At 48.9% G+C, this 25,887-nt stretch overlaps 1 protein-coding gene across 4 annotated transcripts in view; it reads left to right on the top strand.

Moving 5' to 3' along the window:
- Positions 1 to 18,215, top strand: part of RBM6 (RNA binding motif protein 6) — a 132,247-nt gene extending 114,032 nt beyond the window's left edge. For 3 of the 4 annotated variants that reach the window (XM_007052677.4, XM_043552369.1, XM_043552367.1), the window contains 11 exons: positions 1,184 to 1,281; positions 2,260 to 2,302; positions 3,783 to 3,843; positions 4,833 to 4,924; positions 6,161 to 6,304; positions 9,468 to 9,557; positions 10,396 to 10,659; positions 11,651 to 11,725; positions 14,658 to 14,755; positions 16,250 to 16,379; positions 17,966 to 18,215. In XM_007052677.4, the coding sequence (XP_007052739.1) occupies positions 1,184 to 1,281; positions 2,260 to 2,302; positions 3,783 to 3,843; positions 4,833 to 4,924; positions 6,161 to 6,304; positions 9,468 to 9,557; positions 10,396 to 10,659; positions 11,651 to 11,725; positions 14,658 to 14,755; positions 16,250 to 16,379; positions 17,966 to 18,091 (1,221 nt within the window). In that variant the 3' untranslated portion in view covers positions 18,092 to 18,215. The other variant, XM_037905176.2, reaches the window with a different exon arrangement.
- The last annotated feature ends 7,672 nt before the right edge of the window (positions 18,216 to 25,887 follow it).

Raw genomic sequence — 25,887 nt, 5'->3', positions numbered from 1 at the left:
CACATCGGGGTTCTGAGACTGTATAGAGGGAAGGCTGTGCCTCCCTCCATACTTCCCGCCCCCTGAATTCCCCCCTCAGAACTCCTGACCCATCCAACCCCTCTTGCTCCTTGTCCCCTGACTGCCCCCTCCAGGGACCCCCACCCCTAACCGCCCCCTGGGACCGCACCCCCTATCCAACCCGCCCTGCTCCCTGTCCCCTGACTGCCCCAACCCCATCCACACCCCTGACAGGCCCTCCGGGACTCCCACGCTTATCCAACCACCCCCTGCTCCCTGTCCCCTGACTGCCCCTGGGACCACCTACCCCTCATCCAACCCCCTGCCCCCTTACCATGCTGCTCAGAGCACCAGGACTGGCAGCCACGCTGCCCGGCTGGAGCCAGCCCCGCCACCATGCTGCCCGGCAGAAGCTCACAGCTGCGCCACCCAGAGCGCTGGCCACATGGCAAGCTGAGGCTGCGGGGGAGGGGCTGGGAGCTAGCCTCCCCAGCTGGGAGCTCAAGGGCAGGATGCTCCCGTGGGCCGTAGTTTTCCCACCTCTGCTCTAGGAGATGCAAACTTTCACATACCAACCAGCTGCAGGGATCTGCCTTTGTATCAGGCTGAACCATTTCAATACTCCCTCCTTATCGGCCTTGCCTTGCACAGAGGCTAGTGGCAACAGCAGCCCTCAGGGAAAGCAAGATCCAGGCAAGGTCACTCCCTGGCTGGTGAAGGGGCAGGAGGATGGGCAGGGAGCCCAAATATGCACTTCCCCTTTCTCACATCCGAAGAGTCTTTGAAACATGTTTAAAAGAGACGGGGCTCTTGTAATGTTTATTGTCCCAGGGCGGTACTCCAACCTGCTGCTACTTGCACAGCTCAAACCATCCTTCAGAGGGCTCCCTCCCTGGTGGGTCTGGGTCGAGTCCTCCAGCCCAGCAAAACTCTCCCTAGCAGCTCAGAGACCCTAGTGGATATGGATTTACTGAATTCAGTAATCAAACTATAAGACCTGGTTCATATCCAGTCACCTCTGGAACCTGTTACACTGTGTGGTGGGTGACTTGTATTCTCACCAAGGTTCAGCCTCAAACATCTCACCCCGAACAACCTCAGAGTTCATTCCGTTGTGGCTGGATTTTGGAAGTGGGCTTCTGTTTCCTTCTGAAGAATGCAAGCTTGTCTCTTCTTTCCCCAGGAAGCAGTGCAGTTGGTGAAGGTTCTGCAAAACCTGGATCCCCCAATCTGCATTGATGGGCACACCGTAATTGTGAACCTAGCCACAGGAAAGAGAAGGTGAGAGAAGATGAGAGGCAATGCTATCCAGTGTACGACGGGCTGTGGTGCCTTAGTCTTTCCAGTTGGGGCCACGTTATCATACTTGGATGCCTAAAGCTTAAGCACCCAAATAGCTCACAGGTGCCTGGATAGGTAATTAGGTACCTTCCCAGAAGTTTAAGAGGGTAACTTTAGTCATCCAAGTTTGACAAGGTGACTTGGGTGTCTGAAAAACAAATGGCAAGAGTCCTAGTCCAGTGGTTCTCAGCCTTTCCAGACTACTGTTCCCCTTTCAGGAGGCTGGATTGTCTTTCATACCCCAAGTTTCACCTCACTTAAAAATACTTGCTTACAAAATCAGGCATGAAAACGTGTCACAGCACGCTATTACTGAAAAATTGCTTACTTTCTCATTTTTATCATATACAAATAAAATTAATCAATTGGAGTATAAATATTGTATTTACACTTCAGTGTATAGTATATAGAGCAGCATAAATAAGTCATTTGTATGAAATTTTAGTTTGTACTTTGCTAGTGCTTTTTCTGTAGCCTGTTGAAAACTGGGCAAATATCTAGATGAGTTGATGTAACCCCTGGAAGACCTATGTGAAGGCATACCCCTGGTTGAGAATCACTGTCCTAGTCAAGTGGCCTTTAAAGTTGGTGTCCACTGACCAATTCCCATTTCCTGGGGGTTAGGAGATGGGGCTTTGGCATTTCCGAGGGCATCGGGGGCAAGGTTATCCAGTTCAATACATTGCTTGTACCCAGAGACTTTGCTGAGTCAACAACTTTCCTGGAGTTGGAATGACCCCCCACATCTGACAGAGGAGCAGCCCCGCAGACCCGTGGTGGCTATAATATGACCTCTGGCATGTGGGTTGAGAGGACTTTCCTCTTCTCTTTGTGGCCCTGCTGGTCTTCTCGAAGATGCTGAGGTTAAAATGAAGCTAACCTAGTTTTAATTAGAAAATTCTGTTTCTCTCTCACTAGAAATGACTACGGGGAGCAGGCCAACAAACTCTACTACAACCCGGTAGGTCTGCACCAGTGCTGCATCTTGGAGTGACTTACCTGTAGCTAGCAAAAGGGGCTAGTTGTGGTTGTCGTCATCTGTGCCGTTGGCTATGATTGCACTCACACTGAAGGGGAGATTGGGCTGCTGGTGCCCAGCAGGGGGACTGGGCTTTCCTTTGCCAAACCGCTTCCTTTGAACGGCCAAAAACTCCCCGAGTTGAAGGCAGAACACTAAGCCAAGGGCGAAACTTACATTTTGCTCTGCTCTGCTCCAAACTCCTAGGCATTGCAACATGCACCGTTCAGTCTATAACACCGTGGTCAGACCTTCAGTACCTAGGGCAGAGGGGTTCAGGGAAGACACTTGAAGGGATCGAATAGTCTGGCTTGTATTAGCCAGTTCACGCTTATTGAGCATAGGGCATACCATATTATATTATGGCTTTCCCACAATTCTGTCCACTTGGCTCACTCTTGTCAAGATATATATATATCCTACAATACTCCGCAAAGCTAAACGTAGCTTTTGACATTAGCAAAGAAAAAGCCTGTCAAAGGCAAAATACATTCATTCTACGTTGGAGGACAAGTACCTTCACAGGCAACTGGTTTCAAATGTAGTGTCCAGAAGAGACATAAGGACAGGTACAGAACAGTAAGCTAATGGATTGGTGCAAACAGGTGTGTTGGATCATCAGAGATGTATAAAGTGATTTGTAAGCTGTAAGCAAATGTGCTATAAATGTAAGTGGTTTGGGGGTTTATTTCAAAGCACCTCCTGTGTAAGGTGAACTGAGCATACTGCGAGAAACCACCTCCCAGAAGAATTGTAATCATGTTAACTCTTTCCTTGTAGAGTCCATGGCTGGAAGGAACCATTGTGATCATCTAGTCTGACTAATGCAACTATCTTCTTTACTAGTCTACAGTTCACACAACAGAAATTCAGTAGCTTTTGTATTGTTCTGCTTAGCCAATTTCCTGTCCAAGGACAAAGTTTGCTGAACTTGTTGTTGCCTGTACTCTGAAATGCCTTCACAGAGTTAATCAGTCTCTCTTGGCTTATGTCTATTAATCAATACTTGTCTCATTATCTGCCATAACTTCAGAAAAGTACTTACCTGTAAGAGCCTTTTAAAAAAACAGCTACAGACAATCCAAGGTGGGGGCAGGATCTCTTCTGTATGGCATAGGGAAGATGGGATGTGGAATGTTCTCTGTGTACAGCACAGGTTGGAGATCACTGTGTATGTTGAACTGGGGCCCTTTTCAAAGCCTACCGAAGTAAATGGGTCTTTCTCTTGACTTCAGTGGGCTTTGGATCAGGCCTTGGGAGAGTACATCTGTCCCCTTATTAGAGGAAAAGCGATGCCGGCTCTTCCTCCATTTGAAGTGGCTGAAGGCATGTCACCCTGCATTCTTGGAGCCCATGTGAGAGAGGAGTGCTTGCCAGATAGTCTCCTTTTGTGACCTGTGTCTAAACAGCTCTCTTGTTCCAGGGCAAAAGGGGCATGAGGGACAGGAGAGGTGCCGAATCGCAGAGACACAGCCGAGCGCAGTGTAAGGCTAAGCTCTACCTTGCTTTTACAGTGGATTCTCTTCTTCTTATAGGTGCTTTAAAGGAGCACTGTCAACTTGAATCAATCAACTTTTTAAGAGCTGAAAGTAGGCTCTGGTCCTACTCTCGCCTCTCAGTTCCCCTACCAGTTTTGTTGGGTTTACAATCACATTGTCCTGTTTTATTATGGTTTTTCTCTCCCCCTTGCTGTGTGTAAAAGACCCACACAGACAGGGGAAACCAACTGATTGTACAAGGAAAGTAGCAAAACTGACTGTACCCAGTCAATCATCCAGTGTAAAAAATAGAGAAATATTTCCCCCTGATCTCTTTTAGTTACAGGAATTGTATGGGAGGGTTGTACAAATAGCATGTAAAAAATTGTACTTCTGTGTGGCATTGACTGTCCTTACTTGTGACATCTCAGATCACTGTTACTGATGGTGATTAGAGAGAAAAAAAATTCTTCATATGCCTTGATGTGCCTGCCTGAGACCTTTGACAGCACTTTGTGTGCAGCCCGTTTCATGGGCGCCCCGTAGGATCAGTGTTTCCCCTCCTGTGTCTGAGCGGCTTTCATTGTAGAGGCACACCTTGTCAAGTAGGGGCAAGGACAGGTTCTCAAACCACTTTTAAGTCATTCTTTTGAAACTGACCAGATTTCAACTTGTCTGTGTCCCTTTAAATGAAATCAGCTGGTGGTCTCAGTCCAGGTGCCAGTGGGCAGATGCCTGCATTGCATTAACTGGCACCACCAGAGTCGGAGCTGGATGGGTCATGAAAACGAATTCATCTTCTCGGCCTTAGAGGAGTGAAAGATATTGGCAGAGCAGTGTGGGGAAGCTTGCACTGTATGTGCTCTGTGGAGAGAGGGCTTCCATCTCCGGGGCTGGTCGTCCTTCCACCAGCTCAATATTTGCGCACACCTGTATTTTTGTAAAAGTTTCTCCTAGGGCGAATCTGATGTTGGCTCTTCTCTCTTCCCATTTAGCTCCGTCAGATGTGTCCACTTTCATCTATGATCCTGACACTGGGAACTACTATGACCCTATAGCTGGGTTATACTACGACCCCAAGACACAGGTGAGTGGGTAGGCAGGGGAGTATACACCTAGCTGGTTTTATAGCAGGTTGTGTGAACTTTCCTCTAAGAAGCACATTTCACAGTGTTGGTGCCGCTTTCCCCTGTGGAGTCAGATGGTGCAGCTGAGGGAGGTCTGGGATGTGGGAATACAGATTGGGCTTTATTTCCACGTCCTGTCCCCTGCTTAGTGCCCCTGAAAGTTCAAGAAGCTCTGCCTTCCCAGGAGAGTCCACAGCACTGACTTGGTGGGAGGAGAGATTTGGAACTGATTGGATTCACGTTGGTTCAGTTAACTCACTAAAGCAGCGATACTCAGACCTCAGGGGTTCAGGAGCCGAATTAGTGATCGACATTACCTAAAAGGGCCACAGTCGTGTGAATTCATTGTTTCATTTACTATAGTATTATATAGTCATACTTAAACAGTATGACGGGGAAAATATTTAGTTTTTAATCCAATCTTTCTAATCTGTCTAATTCTTGCAGCAAAATGACTGACCAAGTATTATTTTATTAACTACAATTGGTTAATAACATAGTAAAAGCATCGTGATTGGTTAATAACTTAGACTGGTTAATAATGAAATCACACAGTGTTTCAATATCACGTGCTGCAAAGAATCGCAGGAAACATGTTAAAGAGCCACTTGCGACTCCTGAGCCTCAGTCGGAGTATCACTGCTCTAAAGGGTGCTTCGCTCCAGCCTATGCTCTTCCCTGTCCCCTAGAGTCCCACCTCAGAGGTCTGTGTCCCTGCTTTGTTCATCAGACATGCCATAGGCAGAGTGCCCTTGCTGGACCTCACCGGAGACTGAAAGCACATGACTGCCACCATTATGTGATGGACAGTGAAAACCAAGCTTTATTTCTGGTCTTCTCGCTTGCTCCGTCTTCTGGCTGTACGGCTGAGCCATTGTTGTGTCCATAGAGCCTAGAGTGCTAGCTACAGCCCTGCTGGGAAAGCGCTATCCAGAGCAGGTCTTCCCAACCCCATGGAGGGCTGTTTACCCACGGACAGTAGCCATCAGCGTCCTGTGGCTGTGGCCAGGGTTACTGTGCCATAGACTCCCCGCCCCCGTTCCAGCCAAGTCCACAGTACCACTCCCACTGTCTCATTCTCCTTCGGTCCCTTTGCCTTTGCAATCTCTTTCCTTTGCTGTCTCCATCTCATCAGTCTAATGCTGGGATCCAGGCGTTTGCTTTTCGCTAACTTTCTTGCACACACTCCATTTCAGAAACAAGTCACAGTGGGCCAAGAAGCAGTGTCATCCCCTACGAACGGCCGGGGAAGGAGGCATGGGAGCCATGAAAGGACAAGCGAAAGGAAGGAGACATCTAGCAGGGACAGAAAGGAGAGAGGCAGAAGTACTTCAGTGAAGGTAAATCGTCTCTGTGATCAGAATTGTCCAGTGTCTAAGGCCCGGCAGCTGAGCTGTGAAGAAGGAGCTAAGAGGGGCTCTCCTGAAGGTCTAGGAGGGAGAGCAGGGGCAGTGAAAGAGCAGAAGAGTCACTGCAGAGTGTGGGTTCTCCACCTGAGAGTCACGACCACCCTCCCGTTCTTTATGGCTAGATCGCAGCCATAGGGTGGGAAGTTGAAGCTAGACAAATTCAGACTGGAAATAAGGCGTACATGTTTTAACGGGGAGAGTCATTTGCCATTGGGACAGTTTACCCAGGGCCGTGGTGGATTCTCCATCCCTGACCATTTTTAACTCAAGACTGGCTGTTTCTCTAAAAGCTCTGCTCCAAGAACGACTGTGGGGCGTTCTCTGGCCTGTGTTCTCCAGGAGGTCAGACTAGATGAGCACAATGGTCCCTGCAGGCCCTGGAGTCTAGGAATCTTTTGTAACCCATAGGCCCCTAATGCCAAAGGCACCTGGGCATCGTAACAGAACTGCCACCAAAATCCCCATGGTACATAAAGACAACATGCCAGCAAATGTATCTCTGCGTCCCGCCCAATTGCATGCCCTGAGCAACCAGCCCATATCCCCAAACCACACATGGACAGGAGAGCCCGGCAGCAGTCCTGGGCTGGAGGGAGGAGGGGACAAACTCTTCAGCCGGTTCAGGCAGAGCTTAGATCGTAAGCTGTTTGGGGCTGTCAAGGTTCCTTCCCCACTCTGAACTCTAGGGTACAGATGTGGGGACCTGCATGAAAACCTCCTAAGCTTACTTTTACCAGCTTAGGTTAAAACTTCCCCAAGGTACAAACTATTTTATCTTTTGCCCTTGAACTTTCGCTGCCACCACCAAACGTCTAACTGGTTTTATTTTATTAGGAAAGAGCCCATTTGGAAACGTCTTTCCCCGCAAAATCCTCACCAAAACCTTGCACCCCCCTTCCTGGGGAAGGTTTGGTAAAAATCCTCACCAATTTGCATAGGTGACCACAGACCCAAACCCTTGGATCTTAAGAACAATGAAAAAGCATTCAGTTTCTTAAAAGAAGAATTTTAATAGAAGAAAAAGTAAAAAGAATCACCTCTGTAAAATCAGGATGGTAAATACCTTACAGGGTAATTAGATTCAAAACATAGAGACTCCCTCTAGGAAAAACCTTAAGTTACAAAAAGACACAAAGGCAGGAATATCCATTGCATTCAGCACAGCTTATTTTCTCAGCCATTTAAACAAACAGAATCTAACGCATATCTAGCTAGATTACTTACTAAGTTCTAAGACTCCATTCCTGTTCTGTCTGAGTTCTGCCTGTCTTTCATGTTCCTTTTGTTTTTCCTCAGCCTCAAATCTGGCTAATTCCAGCTTTTATTGAACTGTGGAGTCTGTCATCCTAACCTCTCTGTTTTTAACTAACTTTATACCCGAGAGTTAGAAAGAAAACAAAAAAAAAACCTTGGCTTGTAAAATTTTGCTGTGCTGTAATATGATACCTATATTCTCTGATAGTGATTGTCAGCCTACAGAAAAATCCTAAAAAAACCAAACCAACAGCAACAACCAAAAAAAACAAACAAAATAAACCCTAACACCTTTGTCTCCAGGCAAATAGGCAGAAAACCCCTCTGGTTGCTCTTAGGTAAAAAAAAAAAAAAAATCTTCTTCAGGTCTGTGAAGACTGGTGAATTTCCCTGCAGGAGGTTAACTACCCTGCCTTTAGGTAGAGAAAACTCCAGCTCACAAAAGACAATTCCCTTTTGTCTCTGCTCTGGCCCCAAAGCAGAGAAAAAAACTCTTAACGGCTTTCAGTTGGAAACCTGCTTTCCAGCAGCCCAAAGGAAAAAAAAATTCCCTTTTAAAATCTGTGCTTCTGGTTCAGAAAATTGATCTCAAAATGATTTCAAGTTAATCCCACCGCTGTGCCACCATGTCAAGGTTCCTTCCCCACTCTGACCTTTAGGGAACAGATGTGGGGACCTGCATGAAAACCTCCTAAGCTTACTTTTACCAGCTTAGGTTAAAACTTCCCCAGAAAAAAGGGGGTAAGATTTGGGAGGATTTTGGGGGGAAAGACGTTTCCAAACGAACTCGTTCCTAATAATAATAATACCGGTGTTAGAGGTTTGGTAGTGGCAGCGAAAGTCCAAGGGCAAAGGGTAAAATAGTTTGTACCTTGGGGAAGTTTTAACCTAAGCTGGTAAAAGTAAGCTTAGGAGGTTTTCATGCAGGTCCCCAAATCCGTACCCTAAAGTTCAGAGTGGGGAAGGAACTTTGACAGGGGCAGGCATCCTTTTTTACTGTTCTGTACAGCACCTAGAACAGTGGGGCCCCGAATCTGGACTGTGGCCCCGAAGTGCTATTGCAATACGAACAGTTGTTAACCTCTGTGCCCAGAGGGGAGCTGCAATATGGAACCAGCTGGGAGCCATGATCCACCTCAGAGAAACGTACGTAGGCAGGCTGTGTTTGGCACAGCACTGAGCACACGGGGTTTGATCCTGACTGTGGTCTCTGGGAGCTACTGTAACAAAATGCCAGCAAGAAGGGGAAAGATGGGCATGGGGGTTTTGACATGAGTGCAGCCAGAAACCGCTCTCCTCCTCTCCTGTCCTTACCGTGCTGCAGTGCACCTGTGGGAGAGAGCTGCTCCCTGAACAGGGAACACTCTGAAGGCAGATTACGCAGCTCTGTTGCTGACGAGCACAGTGGGCGCTCAGCATCTTCCCTCACTTCGAGTTCAGTACAGCAGGTTGCATAGACCTCTGGGACTGAAGGTGTCTGAATGGGTAATCCTGCTCTTGTCATGCTCCCAGACCCCAGCCTGCCTGTAGCAGGGACACGCAGCTGCTGTCACTATTGCAATGGATTGATCCAGCAGAAAGTGCTCAACAAACTGGTGGGGAGGGAGGGGTTTCATGGAGTGCTGCTGCTGCTGTGTCAGACTCCAAGGACATTACCTCTGGGGGACACACAGCCTCTGCTGAGCCCAGAGAAGGTGTGTCTGCAACATTAAACCCTTCCGTCCTTCCACTGACTGACTGTCAGGGATGCTCGCTAAGTGAGTTCCCAGCCGCTCTTTGGAGACTCTCACTTTGCTCTCCGGGACACTGTTGGTTTAACTGCCGATCTTGGATGTTTCAGAATGAATTTGTAGAGGAGAAGCCCCCTGTGGAAGACATCTTTAAAAAACCATTGCCTCCCATAGCGAAGAAGGAAGAGAGCTCAGCCCCGGTAAGACGCTCCGTAGCGTGTGTTGCTGTTTGGCTTGTTAGTGGTGAAAAATTAAACTAGATAGAATCTTGACCTGATCCTCTATTGAGCTTTCCTGGCACAAACCCCGTTGCTTCATGGTATGGAATGCAGAGGAATGCAGCCAGGGGTCCCTCCATTTGCACAAAGACCCCAAAGCCTTGGCCCCCTCCTTCTCCTCCTCTCCCCACCCCCCCATGCTGTGTGCTTAGCTTTATGCAGACTTCTGATGGAGTGGGGTTGGAGGCTGCTGTCTCTGCACCTAGCATCTCTTTAGCTCCCCCTTGATTTACACCCTGGCTTTAGGATGACTCCTGCTTCTGGTGCTCATCAGCCAGAGAAAGGAACATTCAGAGAACTGCAGAGGTTTTTTTTGGTTTTGTTTAACTCAGAACTCGTTTTGCTCAAGATTCGTGGACCAGAGAGGTCTGTAGCCAACACTCAGGAATCTCACCCACCCTTCCCTCTTTTTAAGGTCTTGGGAAATCCAGGGAGAGTGACACTGCAACTGGCATACAGGAAAGAGCCATCCTGCTGCACACCCCATCCCTAGTCCCTCCTGACTTGGAGAGGCAATCCCCTGTGCTTAAATATATGGCTGGGTGGCTAATGGCCAGGCACCCCATCTTGGGAATACAGGGGACATTTGACTACTTAGCTGCTAGCTTCCTTCCATGTGGTGCCCATGCTGCTGAAATGCCACCCCCTTCTCCTCAGGCAGAGACTGAGGTGGGAATATCACATGAGGCAGCAGGGCCTGGCAGGGCGGAACAGACTTGGGGTTACAAAGTGGCATTATCCTCTGCTGCTCTGTCTGCAGCCCAAGGTAGTGAACCCTCTGATAGGGCTCCTGGGCGAGTATGGAGGAGACAGCGACAACGAGGAGGAGGAGGAAGAGGAGGTGCAATCGCAGCCGCCACAGCCTCCCCATCTGCCGAGGCAGCGGGAGGAGCAGCCCAGGAAGCCTGACTTTGACGAGGACAAGCTGACCGACTGGAATAAGCTGGCCTGTTTACTGTGCAGGAGGCAGTTCCCCAATAAGGAAGTGCTGATCAAGCATCAGCAACTCTCCAACTTGCACAAGGTACTGGAGGGCCTATGGGGGCCCCAGCTAGTCCCACTCTTCGGGGCTGCAATTGACTTAGCCTGTGATTTTAGAGGGAAGGGGAAGGAGTTGGGTGGGTGGAATTGATCGGATGCTGTCTCAGTAGCCCGCAATGCCTCTCTGTTCAGAGCCTTTGTGTGTGGACAACATGTATGGATGCTCTGTAACTAGCTGAAGTGAGGTATTATGGGCTGCAGAACCCAGCAGGCTAACAGGAGCATTCTCTCCCATGGGTTCCTGAGGAGAGTTGTGTGCCTTTACACCTGGGACATAGTGTGAAGATGAGGTATAGAAAGTCATCAGTGCTGTAGGGTGGTTATTGGCTAACCTGCCTCAGCAAGTTGGGGTGCTAAAGGGATAAGGCTGAGCATACCTGTCCTGGGATGTGTTACCAGCTAGTTCTCTGATGGGGTGGATGAAGGGAGCCTGCTGTTGGGTGATGTGGATTCCTGGCTGGGTACTTCTGAGGGTGTTCCATACAAACTAGCACTTACTACCTGAATCTTTAGACACTATTTTCTACACACAGCGACACAGTTCAGGGTGTGGGGTGGGCCACAGAGGGGGATGCAGGCAGAGTTGCAGAGACAGAAGCGAGGACAGTACCTGCCTGCGTTCTGCACAGCTTCAGCCAGCTCACTTCAGTAAGTACAAATTCACATGCTCTCTGAACACAAAAGGCTATGAAGCAGTGACGGTGATTCTATGCTCTACAGCTTTGCTGGGAAGAGAAAGGAAAGACGTCTGACTGTCCAAGGGCAGGAACCAGTGCATGGATATTAAATGAGTTGTGAAAGCAGCAATGCTGAGCAGCGTGGGAGGTTGTGGCCTAATGTATGCAGTTCAGGCAGGAGGTCACAGGTTAAGTTTGTTTGGGCACAAAATCAAAGATCAAATCATCTAGATTCAATCCATGATTCCAGCTGTTTGCTTTCTCCGCTGACAGAGACTTCTGCTTTCCTCCTTCCAGCAAAACCTGGAGATTCACAGGAAGATCAAACGATCCGAGCAAGAGCTGGCATATCTGGAGAGGAGAGAGCGAGAGGTGTGTGCGTGTGGGGGTGGGGAGGCTTTAGCTCAGCATGCTACATCTGTCACCCTGCTGAAGCAGGATCCTGCGCTAGCCCACAGCCAACCCCCAGTGTTCACTCGCCCCCACCATGCACATGTTGTAAGCATCCAGAGTTCAGCCTGCAAACCATGTGCAGTCTGGGGAGTCTTATGCTGTGGCCCTTGGTACAAAGGTATGACCTTAGAGATGAGTATGTCGGCCAGACGACAGCCTGAGTCTGTTGTTCCTCTCAAATGGCTCTGGGCATGGCCTTGGTGTGGTGCTGTCCTTGCAAAAAGAGGAGGTTCCAACTGGAGCTGGTGGGATGTTCAGGGTATCCTAACTTGTATGCAAAATTAGTGCAGCTGTCGAGTGGCTTAAATAAAGGCATATAAATATTGGGTATCTTCCGGGTTAGCGAGAAGTAGCACCACATTTAGTGAAAAAGCTGTTTACCTGCAAATCAACATGTTTTAGTGGTTTCTGACCAATGAGAATCAGCCTCTCTTTAGGGCAATAACTGAAGTACGGATGCAAAACATGATTAAAATCGACGGGTTACATCAAGGCTTGAAATCACTGATTTCAATTGCTTTGATTTCCATCAGCCCACCTGGATGTAAAGTGGTTCTTGTTTCACCAGCACTCTGTGCCTTACAGGGCTCCCTGCAGGCTGCCCCTGTGCTCATGTGAGCTGGAGCATTCCAGTCTGTGAAGCAGGGGCCAGCACACACCCTACGGAGCGTGGGGAGCAGCAGGAGTTTGGTGTCTGCAATGCTGGAGGGGTGGCTGATGTCCATATTCCTCCCTCCCCATCCAGTGTCAGCCACAGCTTAAGCTCCGGTCTGATCCCAAGTGGGCTGGATGCTGGACTTGCTGGGAGCAATGTTGTGACATGGTGAGGGAGGCCCCGTGGAATGGTGCCAGACACAGGGCTATAAAAGCCTTCTATTTATCCAGCAGTCAGTCAGTAGGCCAAGAAAGCAGCTCTTCAGCTGCTGGCTTAGAGTATCAGACACTAAGTGGCTGTGTCTGCTAGCTTGGCTCTCAGCCCTGCTCAGGAAAGGGAATGGGCTGGATCCAATGTATCTCTTCTATCTCAGGGATCTCTTACGTTGATCTCAATCATTAGAATGGGGTTACTCCCAGGATAGACTGGAGTGAGAAATGCCTGCCCCTGGAGTCAGGAGATGAGATCAAGGTGGTGGGCAACTCCAGCCTCTTCTGTTCTACCCCAGCTGGTCAGTTACTCCGTTCAAAGCATGTGACAGTTTCCAGAGCCCCCATCAGCCTTGGGACATGGATTTGCAGGGCTGCAGCTCCACCTTTGCACTGTTAGGACAGGAGCCCTAGACGTGCCTCTAGAATAGTTTAATTGTGATGTCAGAGGTTGCTTAGGCCCTGCTGGAGTCCAGCTGCAAACCCTGCCAGAGAGCTCTAGCCCACCCCGGCTCCCCTGCCCCACACTCCAGACTGCCCACAGATGTGATTTGGATGCAAACCAGGCTGGTAGAGCCCAGCTGTACACAGGGTATCAGTGCAGGTGACTGACAATGGGCCAAGCTTGCAGGCCTGTTTAATCCCAAGGGGCTTGGACTCAATTCCTTGGTTGCATTGCCCAGCTGATGATATATCAGTGCTTCCAGCCAAGCTCCATGTGCGTAAGGATGCCAGTCTGAGAAGGCTCTCCACCAACCCAGCCACATGGCTAGAACATGTCATGGTTAGCCTGGTCTGATGGTGGGGCGGCTGAGAGGACAAATATTCCAGGTCATAGGACCAGCTGTGATCTGTACCCACGAGCAGCAGCTGTTGATTCTCTCGCAGGACAGTCGGGCCGTGCAGAGGCTATTCGTGCAGGCTGAGAGAGAGCGAGAAGAGCTGGCCACAGTAAGGTGGCAGCCAGGGAGGTGCAGCAAGGCAGGCCAGAAGATTTAACCATGGCAGAGCTCTGTCACCCAGCAGTCTGGATTGGGAGGAGCATGCAGAGCTCTGCCAGTGCAGCTCAGTCCTGACCTGCAGCCCCCTGTTATTCCAGTCCTGGGCCCCCTTCTCAGCGTTATTGATCGATACAGCCCATCGCCCATACTGTTCTGGTCTTAGACTTGCACCCTGCCCCATAGTATCTCTGCCCATACATCTCTGCAGCTGAGTGAGGGGCCCTTCTGAGCAGGCCCCCAGCTCTGTAATTGTGCCCAGATTGCCAAGTGGTTTAGCGCAGGAGGCCCAAGTCCCCAAGCACCGGACTGGAGGTTGAACAGAGGGAAGGGCTAGCGAAGGAGCTGCCAGGAGCGTTCTGGCCCCAGGTGCCGCATGTTGATAGTTCTCTGTGCACTGAGCAGCAGTTCCAGCTGATCCCTGGGAATCCCAGAAGGACAGTCCCATCTATTAGCTTTGTTGGGCCACATGCAGTATGCTACTCTAACCCACTGGTGAGTGTGTACCAGGTCCCCCTTTGTGCCTGCTCCCCAGAATCCAGCTCTCTTGTCTAATAAACAAAATCTTCCCTGGGGTTGGTCCCAGCTACCTGAGAGCCTTTTTCCTTCCCCGACAGAGGGATGTTTGTGAGTGTGAGAAACCGAATTTCCACAGGACCAGACCCAGACTGTGGAACTCATGCCACAAAAGTGGCGCTGGGGCCTGACTGCCCTCAGAACGAAGGGCAATGACTTATTGAGAAAAAGCTGTATGCTGCGAACATATCACCCTGCTCACTAACCAGGCGTCTCCCCGCAGGCTGGAAGGGAAGGAGGGCGGAGAAGATGACTCTTTTGTGGCTTTACAAATACTTGGAGGCAATTGGGTCTTACGGTGATGGGGAGCACGTCAATTACCTAGACTGTTGCTCCCCGTGGAGCTGCAGGCAGGGCAGTGACTCAGTCATAGCTTCTCTACTAATGCTAACTCTCTTCTGCTCACTGTAAAGGGGAAGATTAAAGACAAGGGAAATGACCGGAGAGAGAGATTCCAGCGCCTGGACTCACCAGAGAGAAAACGACTGAAGGAGGCCTGGGACTCTGAGAGGTACCAGCTGCTCTTCTGCCTCCTTCAGGGCATCCGGGACTCCTCAGAGCTGCTGGCGCTGTCAGCAGCTGGGTGCGCCAGACTGTCACGTTGTGTGTAGTTGGAGGAGATGAGGCCAACAGGGCAGCCGGAGAAGGGGGGGAAGGGTTGGACAGCTGGCTGCATTCTCTGTGTAAAGCAACGTGGAGTTTTAGCCTTTCATGAATTTTCTGACCTTTCAGTGGCCTCGATGCCAATTGTACAGTGGGGCCCTTTGAAATGAGCAACATGTGCTGGCAGGGGAGGGGGGATTTAAAGCTGGGACCAGATCCTTGCTGGTGAAGAGAGGAGCCTGGCTACCCTGTTCCTAGGAAGTTGGGAGCCAGGTATCTGGGGCAGGTGAGTGTCCCTTCCCAGGCTCCTCGGGGGATGTTGTTACAACTGGTTCTCTCCTTGTCCTCCTGTCTGTAGTTTGGAACGACAGAGAGAGAGAAGGGAGCAGAACAGGCTGTAGGAGGAGGAGGAGCAGGGCCATGTTTTCATCTGCTCCAGCTGAGACAGACACACTTGGCATTTTTCCTTCTCGGTCAGAGTGGCTGAACAAAGAGAGCACTGCCTGTGCTTGGGGCACAGCGCCATGGTGTGTCTGCAGGTGCCAAGGCATCCTAGGCAGAATAAAGCCCTTGGGTTTGCTAGGCTGGCTTAAAAGTGACCTTCAAAGAGGAGAAATGGGTTTGTGCTCCGTGTTTCTTTTTGATATGTGAAGGTTTGGAAGGAGGCTTTTCCCTGTGTGTTTTGTGGATCAGAAGGTCAGGTCTTTGTCTTCTCCGTTCTTCCTGGAAGAGATTAGATGACTGGAGAATTTACTGTGTGTGTGAAAGCATAGATACCTAAAAAGTGGAACCTGACTGAAAGGGGAAGTGATTGTTGTTCAGACTGTTGAAAGCTGTATGTTCTTGCTAATGATCAGTGAGAACAGTTGAAAGAAAAGCTCTCCTTTTTAAAAATTGGACACCTTTACCCCTTCAGCTCAGATCTGAGAGTGTGATCCCAATTCCTCCCAGCTCAGTGTTCAGAAGAAAAGCTCCAGCAAGAAAGGAGGGGCCAGACTTCCCATTCCTGATATTTCCAAAGTTTATATATAAAAACCAAACCCTGTACGTATACGCGTGTGTACGTAAAACTTTTCAGGCCTTCTTTGGGTATCTTAAAGAATATATTGTTAAGGATACGCACCCATTTCCCCTCCCACTCCCCTGCAGATCACCTTGAAGCTGGATTTCAGGAGCTACATTTTCCAAAATGTGCCTGAATTATGCATGCATAATGCATCATAGTGAACCCAAAATAAGCCTCAAACAGCATGTTTCATGCACGCAATTGGGAGCATCTTTGCAAAAAGCCCTTGATGTTATCCAAGGTGCAATCAATTCTGTGTTGAAAATCCATGGTACCATGTTGGAAAATAGAATAAAGCGATGTGTATGGATACTTATAGTTGTTTTCTTTTTGTAGTGACCATAACCCTGTGAGTAAAGCAAGAATCGATAGTAATAACAAAGGAAGCCGCATGTTGCAGGCTATGGGCTGGAAGGAAGGCTCAGGACTGGGACGCCAGCAGCAGGGCATGACATCGCCAGTAGAGGTGAAACACCTTCCTTTCCTTTTAAAATCAGATAGTACAATCCTGAATTTGGTAGCATTTCCCATGCCCATCTGAAAGAAATGTGGGGGTAGGGGATCCGCCTGGTGAGATCAGAATCGTGCACAGCTTCTGAAAGAGGGAAATAGCCCCTATTCGTAGATTTGTACCGTTCAAAGCCAGATGAGACCATTACATCCTTTGGTCTGACCTCCTGTATAGCACAGGCCCTGAAATTTCACTCTGGTTCACTTGCATTGAGCCCAATCACATGTGCCAGTGGTGCTTGACAAGTACAGTGGAGGGAGTTTGCCATAATGAACAATGTAGTCATTGCATTTTACTCCTTGCAGTTCAAGCAGTCTCAAATGGCATTTGTTTGAAATAATGTGGGGATTTCTTTGAAATGTTTTGCCTTATGAGACTAGCACGTGACTAGCTGGCTGCTATATGTGAAATATGTGTGGTATTGTTTACCTATGTCATATGGTATTTTTTCTGTCCCCTGAATGGAGGATGTATTTAACTCCCCAACATAGCATGCATTGTGAATTTTGCATGTTCCGATCCAGTGTATAATTCAAAGCAGATCATCTGAGGCTTGGAATGTAACGCATGTGCTTGAACGCTCATTGTCCCAGGCAGCAAACACACCATTCCCTCTCCAATTCTAACATGGTCAGAAAATGTCCCCAGGTGCTCACTCTGCCCTGGCTGGGAGACCGCTGCAGCTGCCCCCTGGCACTGTAGAAAAGCCAGCTCAGATGAGCCCTGGGAGGCTGACCTGCAAACAAGATTTCTCAGCTCATGACAATCCTGTCAAGCTCTCAAGGAGAAGCTACAAAGGTGGAAGGTCCTCTCCTCCCATTTCATGTTAATACAGGGCCTTGTGCTTCATTCAGCCTCTGGAGACTTGGATCCCTTGGTTGAATTGATCAGACCCTCGGCATCCAAATAACTAGCATTGAAAAGTAAACACAACTCCCGCGCTGTGGGAAATATTTAGTTGGGTCGCTCTAGGCAGGCAGTATTGCATAATACAATCACTGGCTCTATGATACTGATCGTTCACAAGGTCAGAATTCAGAGCAAGCTAGGAGAGCCTGTGGGAATCCCATGTGATGGGAGAGCAACTGAGAGTTGTGATGTTCAGACAGGTTAATGAGAAAGATTGTGAGATCTGAGATTCAGCCTCTTTTTCTTTGCTCAGTGTCCTCCTCAAATCAAATTGGTTCTGATTGCCTCCATTACTGGCTGTATTACATGCTGCCACTGCCTCTTGTCCGCTCCCACCCATCCTGGTGCTCTGAGCATCGCTGCTTCCTGGATTGTTCCCTCCCCACTGACTGCCCATGCTTTGGAGTCTGTCTTCCTAGATTGTTTGCTGTCTGGCTTTCTTTGTCCACGGCAGCATCAGCAACTCCTCTCAATTCTGTATCCTCTGGGCATGTTAGTGTGTGTACCATGTAACCCCTTTTCCAGGTCATTAGTACAGCTGTCAAATAAAGCCAACGCAATCTCCCTGGCAGCCTGTGCTGATGAGGAGAACACAAAGAATTGTGAAAACAAGCTGTCTGTGTTGTTTTCAGGCAGAAGGTCAGAAGAAGGGAGCTGGCTTAGGAACCCAAGGGAAGCCCAGCAAAAGACAGTCCAATGAAACATACCGGGATGCTGTCAGGAGAGTCATGTTTGCCCGCTACAAGGAACTTGAGTGAATGAAGTGGAATCCCACAAAACCCAACCCTCTCTCTCTTTCTGTGTCATGGTCTCTCTTTGTTTTCAAATTGTTACTGGTTTTGCTGCTAGAATTTTTTTTTAAATAAAATGGAAAATTTGTCAGTGCTGTTTCCTTATCTCCTTCCCCAAAGTCTTTGCTTTAAAAACAAACCTCACTTTGGAACCTTCCCAAGACTTCTCCAGCCGATGACTCCTCATCTCTCCTGGGGCTCGTGCTGCCCTTTGGGTGACTGGCGCAGGACTAGAGTGGCAGAGATGGGCCTAAGTCTCAGTGATACTTCCAGAATGTTGCACACGTGATTTTTTCGCCAGCTCTGCAGACGCAGAGTCACTGTCCTGCAGCAAGAGGAAGTCTATTTAAGCCCCTGGAAACTCCTCCGTTTTGTGTTGATGACTTAAAAGATAGCGTCTCTACCCCCAAAGGATACCTGAAAAACTGAAACAAAGAACAGTAACCACGGGGGTGTGAGTGATTGCTGGACCCAAACTAGAAGGAGACTAGTCTGTAAAAGAAGCTTACTAGAACATCTCCGAGGGTGAGATTTCATCTGTAATCACTTTCTTACTGAATTAGGCATAGACTTCCATGTTTTATTTTATTTTGTTTGGTAATTTACTTTGTTTTGTCTGTTATTACTTGGAACCATTTAAATCCTACTTTTTATAGTTAATAAAATCACTTTTTACTTATTAATTAACCCAGAGTATGTATTAATGGCAGGGGGGACAGCTGTGCATATCTCTCCATCAGTGTTATAGAAGGCAAACAATTTATGAGTTTACCCTGTATACGCTTTATACAGGGTAAAACGGATTTATTTGGGGTTTGGACCCCATTGGGAGCTGGGCATCTGAGTGTTAGAGACAGGAACACTTCTTAAGCTGTTTTCAGTTAAGCCTGCAGCTGTTGGGGGATGTGGTTCAGACCTGGGTCTGGGTTTGTAATAGGCTAGAGTGTTTGGCTCAAACAAGACAAGGTTCTGGAGTCCCAAGCTGGCAGGGAAAATGGCTTAGAGGTAGTCCCAGCACATCAGTTGGCAGTTCCCAAGGGGTTTTCTGTGATCCAACCCATCACAGGCCTTTCTTCCTTCCTCCCTGCATGGGCGTCTACAATATTGGACCGATGGGTCCTCAATATGGTGGCACAGGGTTACACCTTTCAGTTACTTTCTACCCCCCCTTCACGCCCACCCTCCCCGTCCCTCTAACCCTGTAACGAGTTGGATCACAGAAACCCCCTTGGGGCTGCCAACTGATGTGCCAAGACTGCCCCTGCCTTCCCTGCCAGCTTGGGACCCCAGAACCCTGCCTGGTTGTGCCAGACATGCTTGCCGGCTACAAACACAGACCCAGGTCTGAACCACATCCCACAAGCTGCAGGCTTAACTGAAAGCAGCGTAAGAAGTGTTCTGTCTCTAACACTCAGATGCCCAACTCCTAATGGGGTCCAAACCACAAATAAATCTGTTTTACCCTGTATAAAGTGTATACAGGGTAAACTCATAAATTGTTTGCCTTCTATAACACTGACAGAGAGATATGCACAGCTGTTTTCCCGCCCCTGGTATTAATACATACTCTGGGTTAATAAGTAAAAAGTGATTTTATTAAATCAATTAAATTAAATCAATTTTATTAAATTAAAAAGTAGGATTTAAGTGGTTCCAAGTGATAACATACAGAACAAAGTGAATTACCAAGAAAAATAAAATAAAACATGCAAGCCTATGCCTAATACAGTAAGAAGCTGAATACAGATAAAATCTCACCCTCAGAGAAGTTCCAATAAGCCTCCTTTACAGACTAGCCTCCTTCTAGTCTGGGTCCCGTAATCACTCACACCCCCTGCAGTTACTGTCCTTTGTCCCAGTTTCTTTTTGGAGTCATATGGGCAAGTCACATGTCCATGCATGACTGAGTTCCTTACCAGCCAAGCCACATGCCTGGGAAAGCTCAGATGTGGATTGGTGTCTCCAAGTTCATTGTTGGCTTAAGTGTTTCTTGAGTGGGCACTTACTGAGAATAGTCTTTTCTCAGGAAGCTGACCAACTGCTTCACTGAGGCTATTTAAAATTAAACAAGTACATAGCCAAAATATTAATAACTTTGAATACAAAAAGATACATGCATACGAATAGGAGGAATGTATTCAGTAGATCATAACCTTTGCAGAGATATGTTACATGGCATATGTAGCATAAAACATATTCCAGTCATGACATATTTACATTCGTAAGCATATTTCCATAAAGCATTATGGGGTGCAATGTCACACCCCTCTCATGAGAATCTTCTCGTACAGGAGGTGGAGGGTCTACTACAGCTGGGTGTGGTGGAAGTAGCTCCTGTGGAGTCCAGGAACAAGGGGTTCTATTCCTGATACTTTTTAATCACCAAAGACAAGGGCGGTCTGCAGCCCATAGTAGACCTGCGGGGCTTGAACTGCTACTTAGGGCATGGCTACACTTGTGAGTTACAGCGCATTAAAGCAGCCCAGTGCGCTCTAACTCACGACGCATCCACACTGGCAAGGCACATAGAGCGCTCTGACTCTGTGGCTAGAGCGCTGCTGGTACTCCACCTTGGCGAGTGGAATAACGTTTGATGCGCCCCTGCTGAAGCGCCACAGCGCCTGTGTGGACACCCTGGTCTGTTAATGCGCTCTGATCGGCCTCCAGAAGTGTCCCACAATGCCTATTCTAGCCACTCTGGTCATCACTTTGAACTCTACTGCCCTGCCCTCAAGTGACCAACCGTCAGACCCGCCCTTTAAATTCTCTGGGAATTTTGAAAATCCCCTTCCTGTTTGCTCAGCCAGGCGTGGAGTGCTCTCAGCAAATCTTTCCAGGTGACCATGCCTCTACGCTCCAGGCGATCCCCAGTATGGAGCAATGGCGAGGTGCTGGACCTCGCCATTGGTTTGGTGGGAGGAAGTGTTTGGTGGGAGGAAGCTGTCCAGTCCCAGCTGTGCTCCAGCCCTAGGAATTACGATACCTTTGGGCAGATATCAAGGGATATGATGGAAAGGGGCCATGACTGGGATGCTCTGCAGTGCAGGATTAAAGTGAAGGAGCTGCGGATTGCCTACCACAAAGCCCGCGAGGCAAACAGCCACTCTGGTGCTGCCCCCGCAACCTGCCATTTTTACAAAGAGCTAGATGCAGCCCCACCTCCACTCTGAGTACCACCATGGACACTTTAGAGCACAGTTCTACAAGGCAGGAGGAGGAGCAGCAAAGTGGGAGCGAGGGTGCTGACGAGGAGGAAGACATCCCAGCATCACTAGATGGATGCAGCCCGGAGCTGTTCTCAAGCCAGGAGGAAGGTAGCCAGTCGCGGCGGCCGGTGCTTGGGGAAGGACAAACACCAGAGGAGGATCCCTGTAAGCGGCTTTTATTTTGGGAAGGAAGTTATTTGGTGTGGGCTCTTGGGGCGAGGAGGGTAGGGCTGCATGCATGCCTAGATGCAGAATAGGACGTTGATGTGCTCTCTCACATCGCGGTAATCGGCCTCAGTGATCTCTTCAAAGGTCTCATCCAGAACTTGGGCAATGTGCTTGCGCAAGTTTCGTGGGAGAGCCACTGTGGTCCTTGTCCGAGTCAGGCTAACATGTCTGCGCCACTGTGCTGTGAGGGGTGGGGGGACCATTGCTGCACACAGTCAAGCTGCATATGGGCCAGGGCAGAAGCCGCATTTTAGTAGGTCACCCTCAGCAGCAAGATATCTTCCAGGACGAACTCCTGTGGAAAATGTGGGGGACAGTGTTCAGTATAGGGGCCCCCTGCAGCTGTTGGCTCTCCCCAAGGCACAGAAACCCAGAGGACGGTACAGCCATGAAAGAATCAGTCCCCCTTGATGCTGTGCTTACTCACCATTTTGGGGCTCCCGTGGGTTATGTGCACTTGCTTTGGGACAGGCAAATTATGCTATTGTGTAGACTGTGCTTGCCCTTAAATACGGTGCTTAAAGACTGTGCTTGCCCTTAAATCATTGCTCTGTCTGATGTGAACAATGCTGCCTCTGTTAAGTGTTGCATTTTGCCTTTACAGATGCAACCTTAAGATCTCAGCTGTCCATGTTATCACCGGCCGAGAGGCTGCAAAGAATCAGGAAGAGGCCAGGTAGAAGCAAAGAGGACATGCTCCATGAAGTCATGCAGCACTCCCTTAATGAAAATCAAAAAGTGCAGGAGTGGCAGGAGAGTGAAAGGAGGGTCCGCCAGCAGAATGCGGATCACCGGCAGCAAAACCCAGAGAGGCTGATAAGCATCATGGAGCGCCAAGCGGACTCGATCTAGACGCTCGTAGCCATGCAGGCGGAGCACTACCTCGTGCGCCTGCCCCCCCCCCCCCCACCCCCCCCCTGCAGCCCTTGTCCCAAAACTCTTTCCCTTGTGCCTCCATGTCACCTCCAACCCACTTTCCCCAATCTCCGGGTTCTTATCAGCATCAGCTGCCTCCAACACCTGAAGCTTCACCACCCAGCCCTGAAAACTACAACCCTTACCCACTGCAGTCAACCCCCATCACCATGCAGTATAGCCATCCTAAAATGCAGCACTCATTGCACAGCACTCCAAACAGGAAGGCTGAGTATGATAACAGGACACTTGCAAACCTGTGATTGCACCATTCCCCACCCCAACCCCTTGCCCTTTGTGTTTCCCAAGCAGTTGTGTTTCTTTTCAATAAATGCATTTTCTTTCCATTAAATGGATTTTTTTGCTTTGAAAACATTCTTTATTATTGCCTAACATAAAAGCTACCTTAGCCCAGGAAAGCAACAGGCACTGCAAGTCAATGTATCATACATAGCAAACACAGATTCCTACGAACATTGGAACCACTGCAATTCACTCCCGTGCAGGGCACCAGACATTACTGGTGGCTTTCAGCCTCAAATTGCTCCCTCAAGGCATCCCTAATCCTTGCAGCCCCACGCTGGGCCCCTCTAATAGCCCTGCTCTCTGGCTGTTCAAATTCAGCCTCCAGGTGTTGAACCTCCGAGTTCCATGCCTGAGTGAATCTTTCACCCTTCCCTTCACAAATGTTATGGAGGGTACAGCACGCGGATATAGCCACGGGGATGCTGTTATCGGCCAGGTCCAGCTTCCCATACAGAGAGCGCCAGGGGCCCTTTAAATGGCCAAAAGCACACTCCACAGTCATTCTATAGGGGCTCAGCCCGTTGTTGAACTGTTCCTTGCTGCTGTCAATGCTCCCTGTGTAGGGTTTCATGAGCCACTGCATTAAAGAGTAAGCGGGGTCTCCAAGGATCACAATGGGCATTTCGACTTCCCCGACAGTGATCTTCTGGTCTGGGAAAAAAGTCCCGGCTTGCAGCTTCCTGAACAGGCCAGTGTTCCGAAAGATGCGTGCGTCATGCACCTTTGCAGGCCAGCCTGCGTTAATGTCAACGAAACACCCACAGTGATCCACAAATGCCTGGAGAACCATAGAGAAATATCCCTTCCAATTTATGTACTCGGAGACTAGGTGGGCTGGTGCCAGAATTGGAATATGCATCCCATCTATCGCCCCTCCTCATTTAGGGAAGCCCATTTGTGCAAAGCCAGCCAAAATGTCATGCACGTTATCCGGAGTCACGGTTCTGAGTAGGATGCGATTAATGGCCCTGCAAACTTGCATCAACACAATTCCAACGGTCGACTTCCCCACTCCAAACTGGTTAGTGACTAATCGGTAGCTGTCTGGAGTTGCCAGCTTCCAGATTGCAATAGCCATCCGCTTCTTCACCGTCAGGGCAGCTCTCAATCTTGTGTCCTTGCGCCTCAGGATGGGGGGCGAGCTCCTCACACAGACCCATGAAAGTGGCTTTTCTCATCCAAAAGTTCTGCAGCCACTGCTCGTCATCCCAGACCTGCATGATAATGTGATTCCACCACTCAGTGCTTGTTTCCTGAGCTCAAAAGCGCCGTTCCATGGTGGTGAGCATGTCCGTGAATGCCACAAGCAATCTCATGTCGTGCGTTACTCGCGTCAACATCATCAGAGTCCTCACTGTCACTTTGGATCTTAAGGAGTAACTCGACTGCCAAACGTGCTGGTGAGACTTGTCAGCATATTCCTCAGCAGTTCGGGCTCCATTCCCGCAGACCAAAAGGGAAGACAGAGCGCGCAGTACAAAACCGTTGAAAGATTGCGCCAATAGTGGACAGAAGCAGAGGGATTGCTGGGATGCGAACCGATGCATCACGGGGCATTGGGACAGGACCCAGAATGCCCCGCCCCCTTCCCACAAGCCACAGAATGGGAAGAGGTGCTCTGTGGGACAGCTGTCCACAATGCACCACTCCCGATGCTGCTGCAAGTGCCGCAAATGTGGACACGCCAGTGCGCTTGTGGCTGTCAGTGTGGACAAACTGCAGTGCTTTCCCTACTGCGCTCTACGAAGGCTGGTTTAACTCAAAGTGCTCTACATTTGCAAGTGTAGCCCTGCCCTTAGCGAAACTGAAGTTCTGCGTGGTCTCCCTGGCTTCCATCATCCCCTGCCTGGATCCGGGAGACTGGTATGCCACAAGGCCATTGGCAGACAGAGGGGAGGAATGATATCTCTGCAAAGGTTATGATCTACTGAATATATTCATCCTATTTGTATGTGTCATTTTGTATTCGAAGTTATGAATGTTGGCTGTGTACTTTGATTTTAAATAGCTTTAGTAAGGCATTTGGTCAGCTTCTTTAGAAAGGAATTTGCAAGTTAAGTGCCCAATCAAGTGCACCTGACCAGCAAATAAAACAGCCCAAACGTTTACTTTGGCTTAAAAATCTCTCTTTTTTTTTTCCTTTTAATCTCATGAGTTTGGAACGTTTAAACTTGGCCACACTATGTAGTCACTTGTCTATAAATGGAAGGGAATGGCCATAGCTGGATTTAATGCCATTATACTGCTGTTGCTACGCAGCCCAGGAGCTTGGTAAGATGTAACTTTAACCTGTGCTGTTTCATGGAGGTGGTGAAAGAGCTTTTGAGAGGGGAGTGGTGGTGATACAATAAGATACACATGACAGCAGAAGTGTCAAGGATTGTGGTATTGTCCCTGCAATGTTTCTGAAGCCTGGTCACTCAGGCCATGTCTGGCTGCTTTTTCATATCCACGTCCCCCTCCTAGTATAGAGGTAGGAGGGATGGGCTAGTAGGTGGGGCAGTGGCCCTAGAACTTGAGACCTGGGTTCAGTTCCTGGCCAATCCAATGAGTCCCTGCCTGGCTGTGGACGAGTCCCTTAACCTAAGTTGGGCCTCAGTTTCCCCTTGTAAAATGGGGACAATACTTCTTTAGCTCCCATAGGCATTTTGAGGCTAAAATTCACTATTGAGTGAGGGTCTCAGACACCAGAGTGAGGAGGGCTGTAACATCATCATTTCTCCTGGTGAGTTTGCTGGAGACTGGGGCCTCCTCAAAATGAACATAGCTCTTGCTTTGCAAACCCGCCACTAGAATGACAGCAAGATGACTCGCACAACCAGGGGCTGACAAGCTACTACATTGTCTCTTCCGGTACAGTATTTATTGTTCTCCCTGCAGCTTCCTAGGTTTTTTGGGGGAGGGGAATAGCCAAAGGGGATTTGCTGTGTATGAAATCTATAGGCTCTGCAGGTTTTATTATCTAGCTCCTATACAGCTGAATCTAAGCAGCCTACAGCGATTTCTCCCTGGGGGAGACAGGAAGCCAGAAGGCTTATTTCCAGTGTTTTTTCCTAACTCCATCCCCCAATCCATGGTTGCCAATGACACTGCACACGTCCCCCCACC

Source organism: Chelonia mydas, chromosome 7 (genome assembly GCF_015237465.2).
Source record: "Chelonia mydas isolate rCheMyd1 chromosome 7, rCheMyd1.pri.v2, whole genome shotgun sequence".
In the NCBI taxonomy this organism is placed as follows: domain Eukaryota; kingdom Metazoa; phylum Chordata; order Testudines; family Cheloniidae; genus Chelonia; species Chelonia mydas.
Note: the sequence above shows the minus strand (reverse complement) of the source record. Positions and strands in the feature narration are given on the sequence as shown.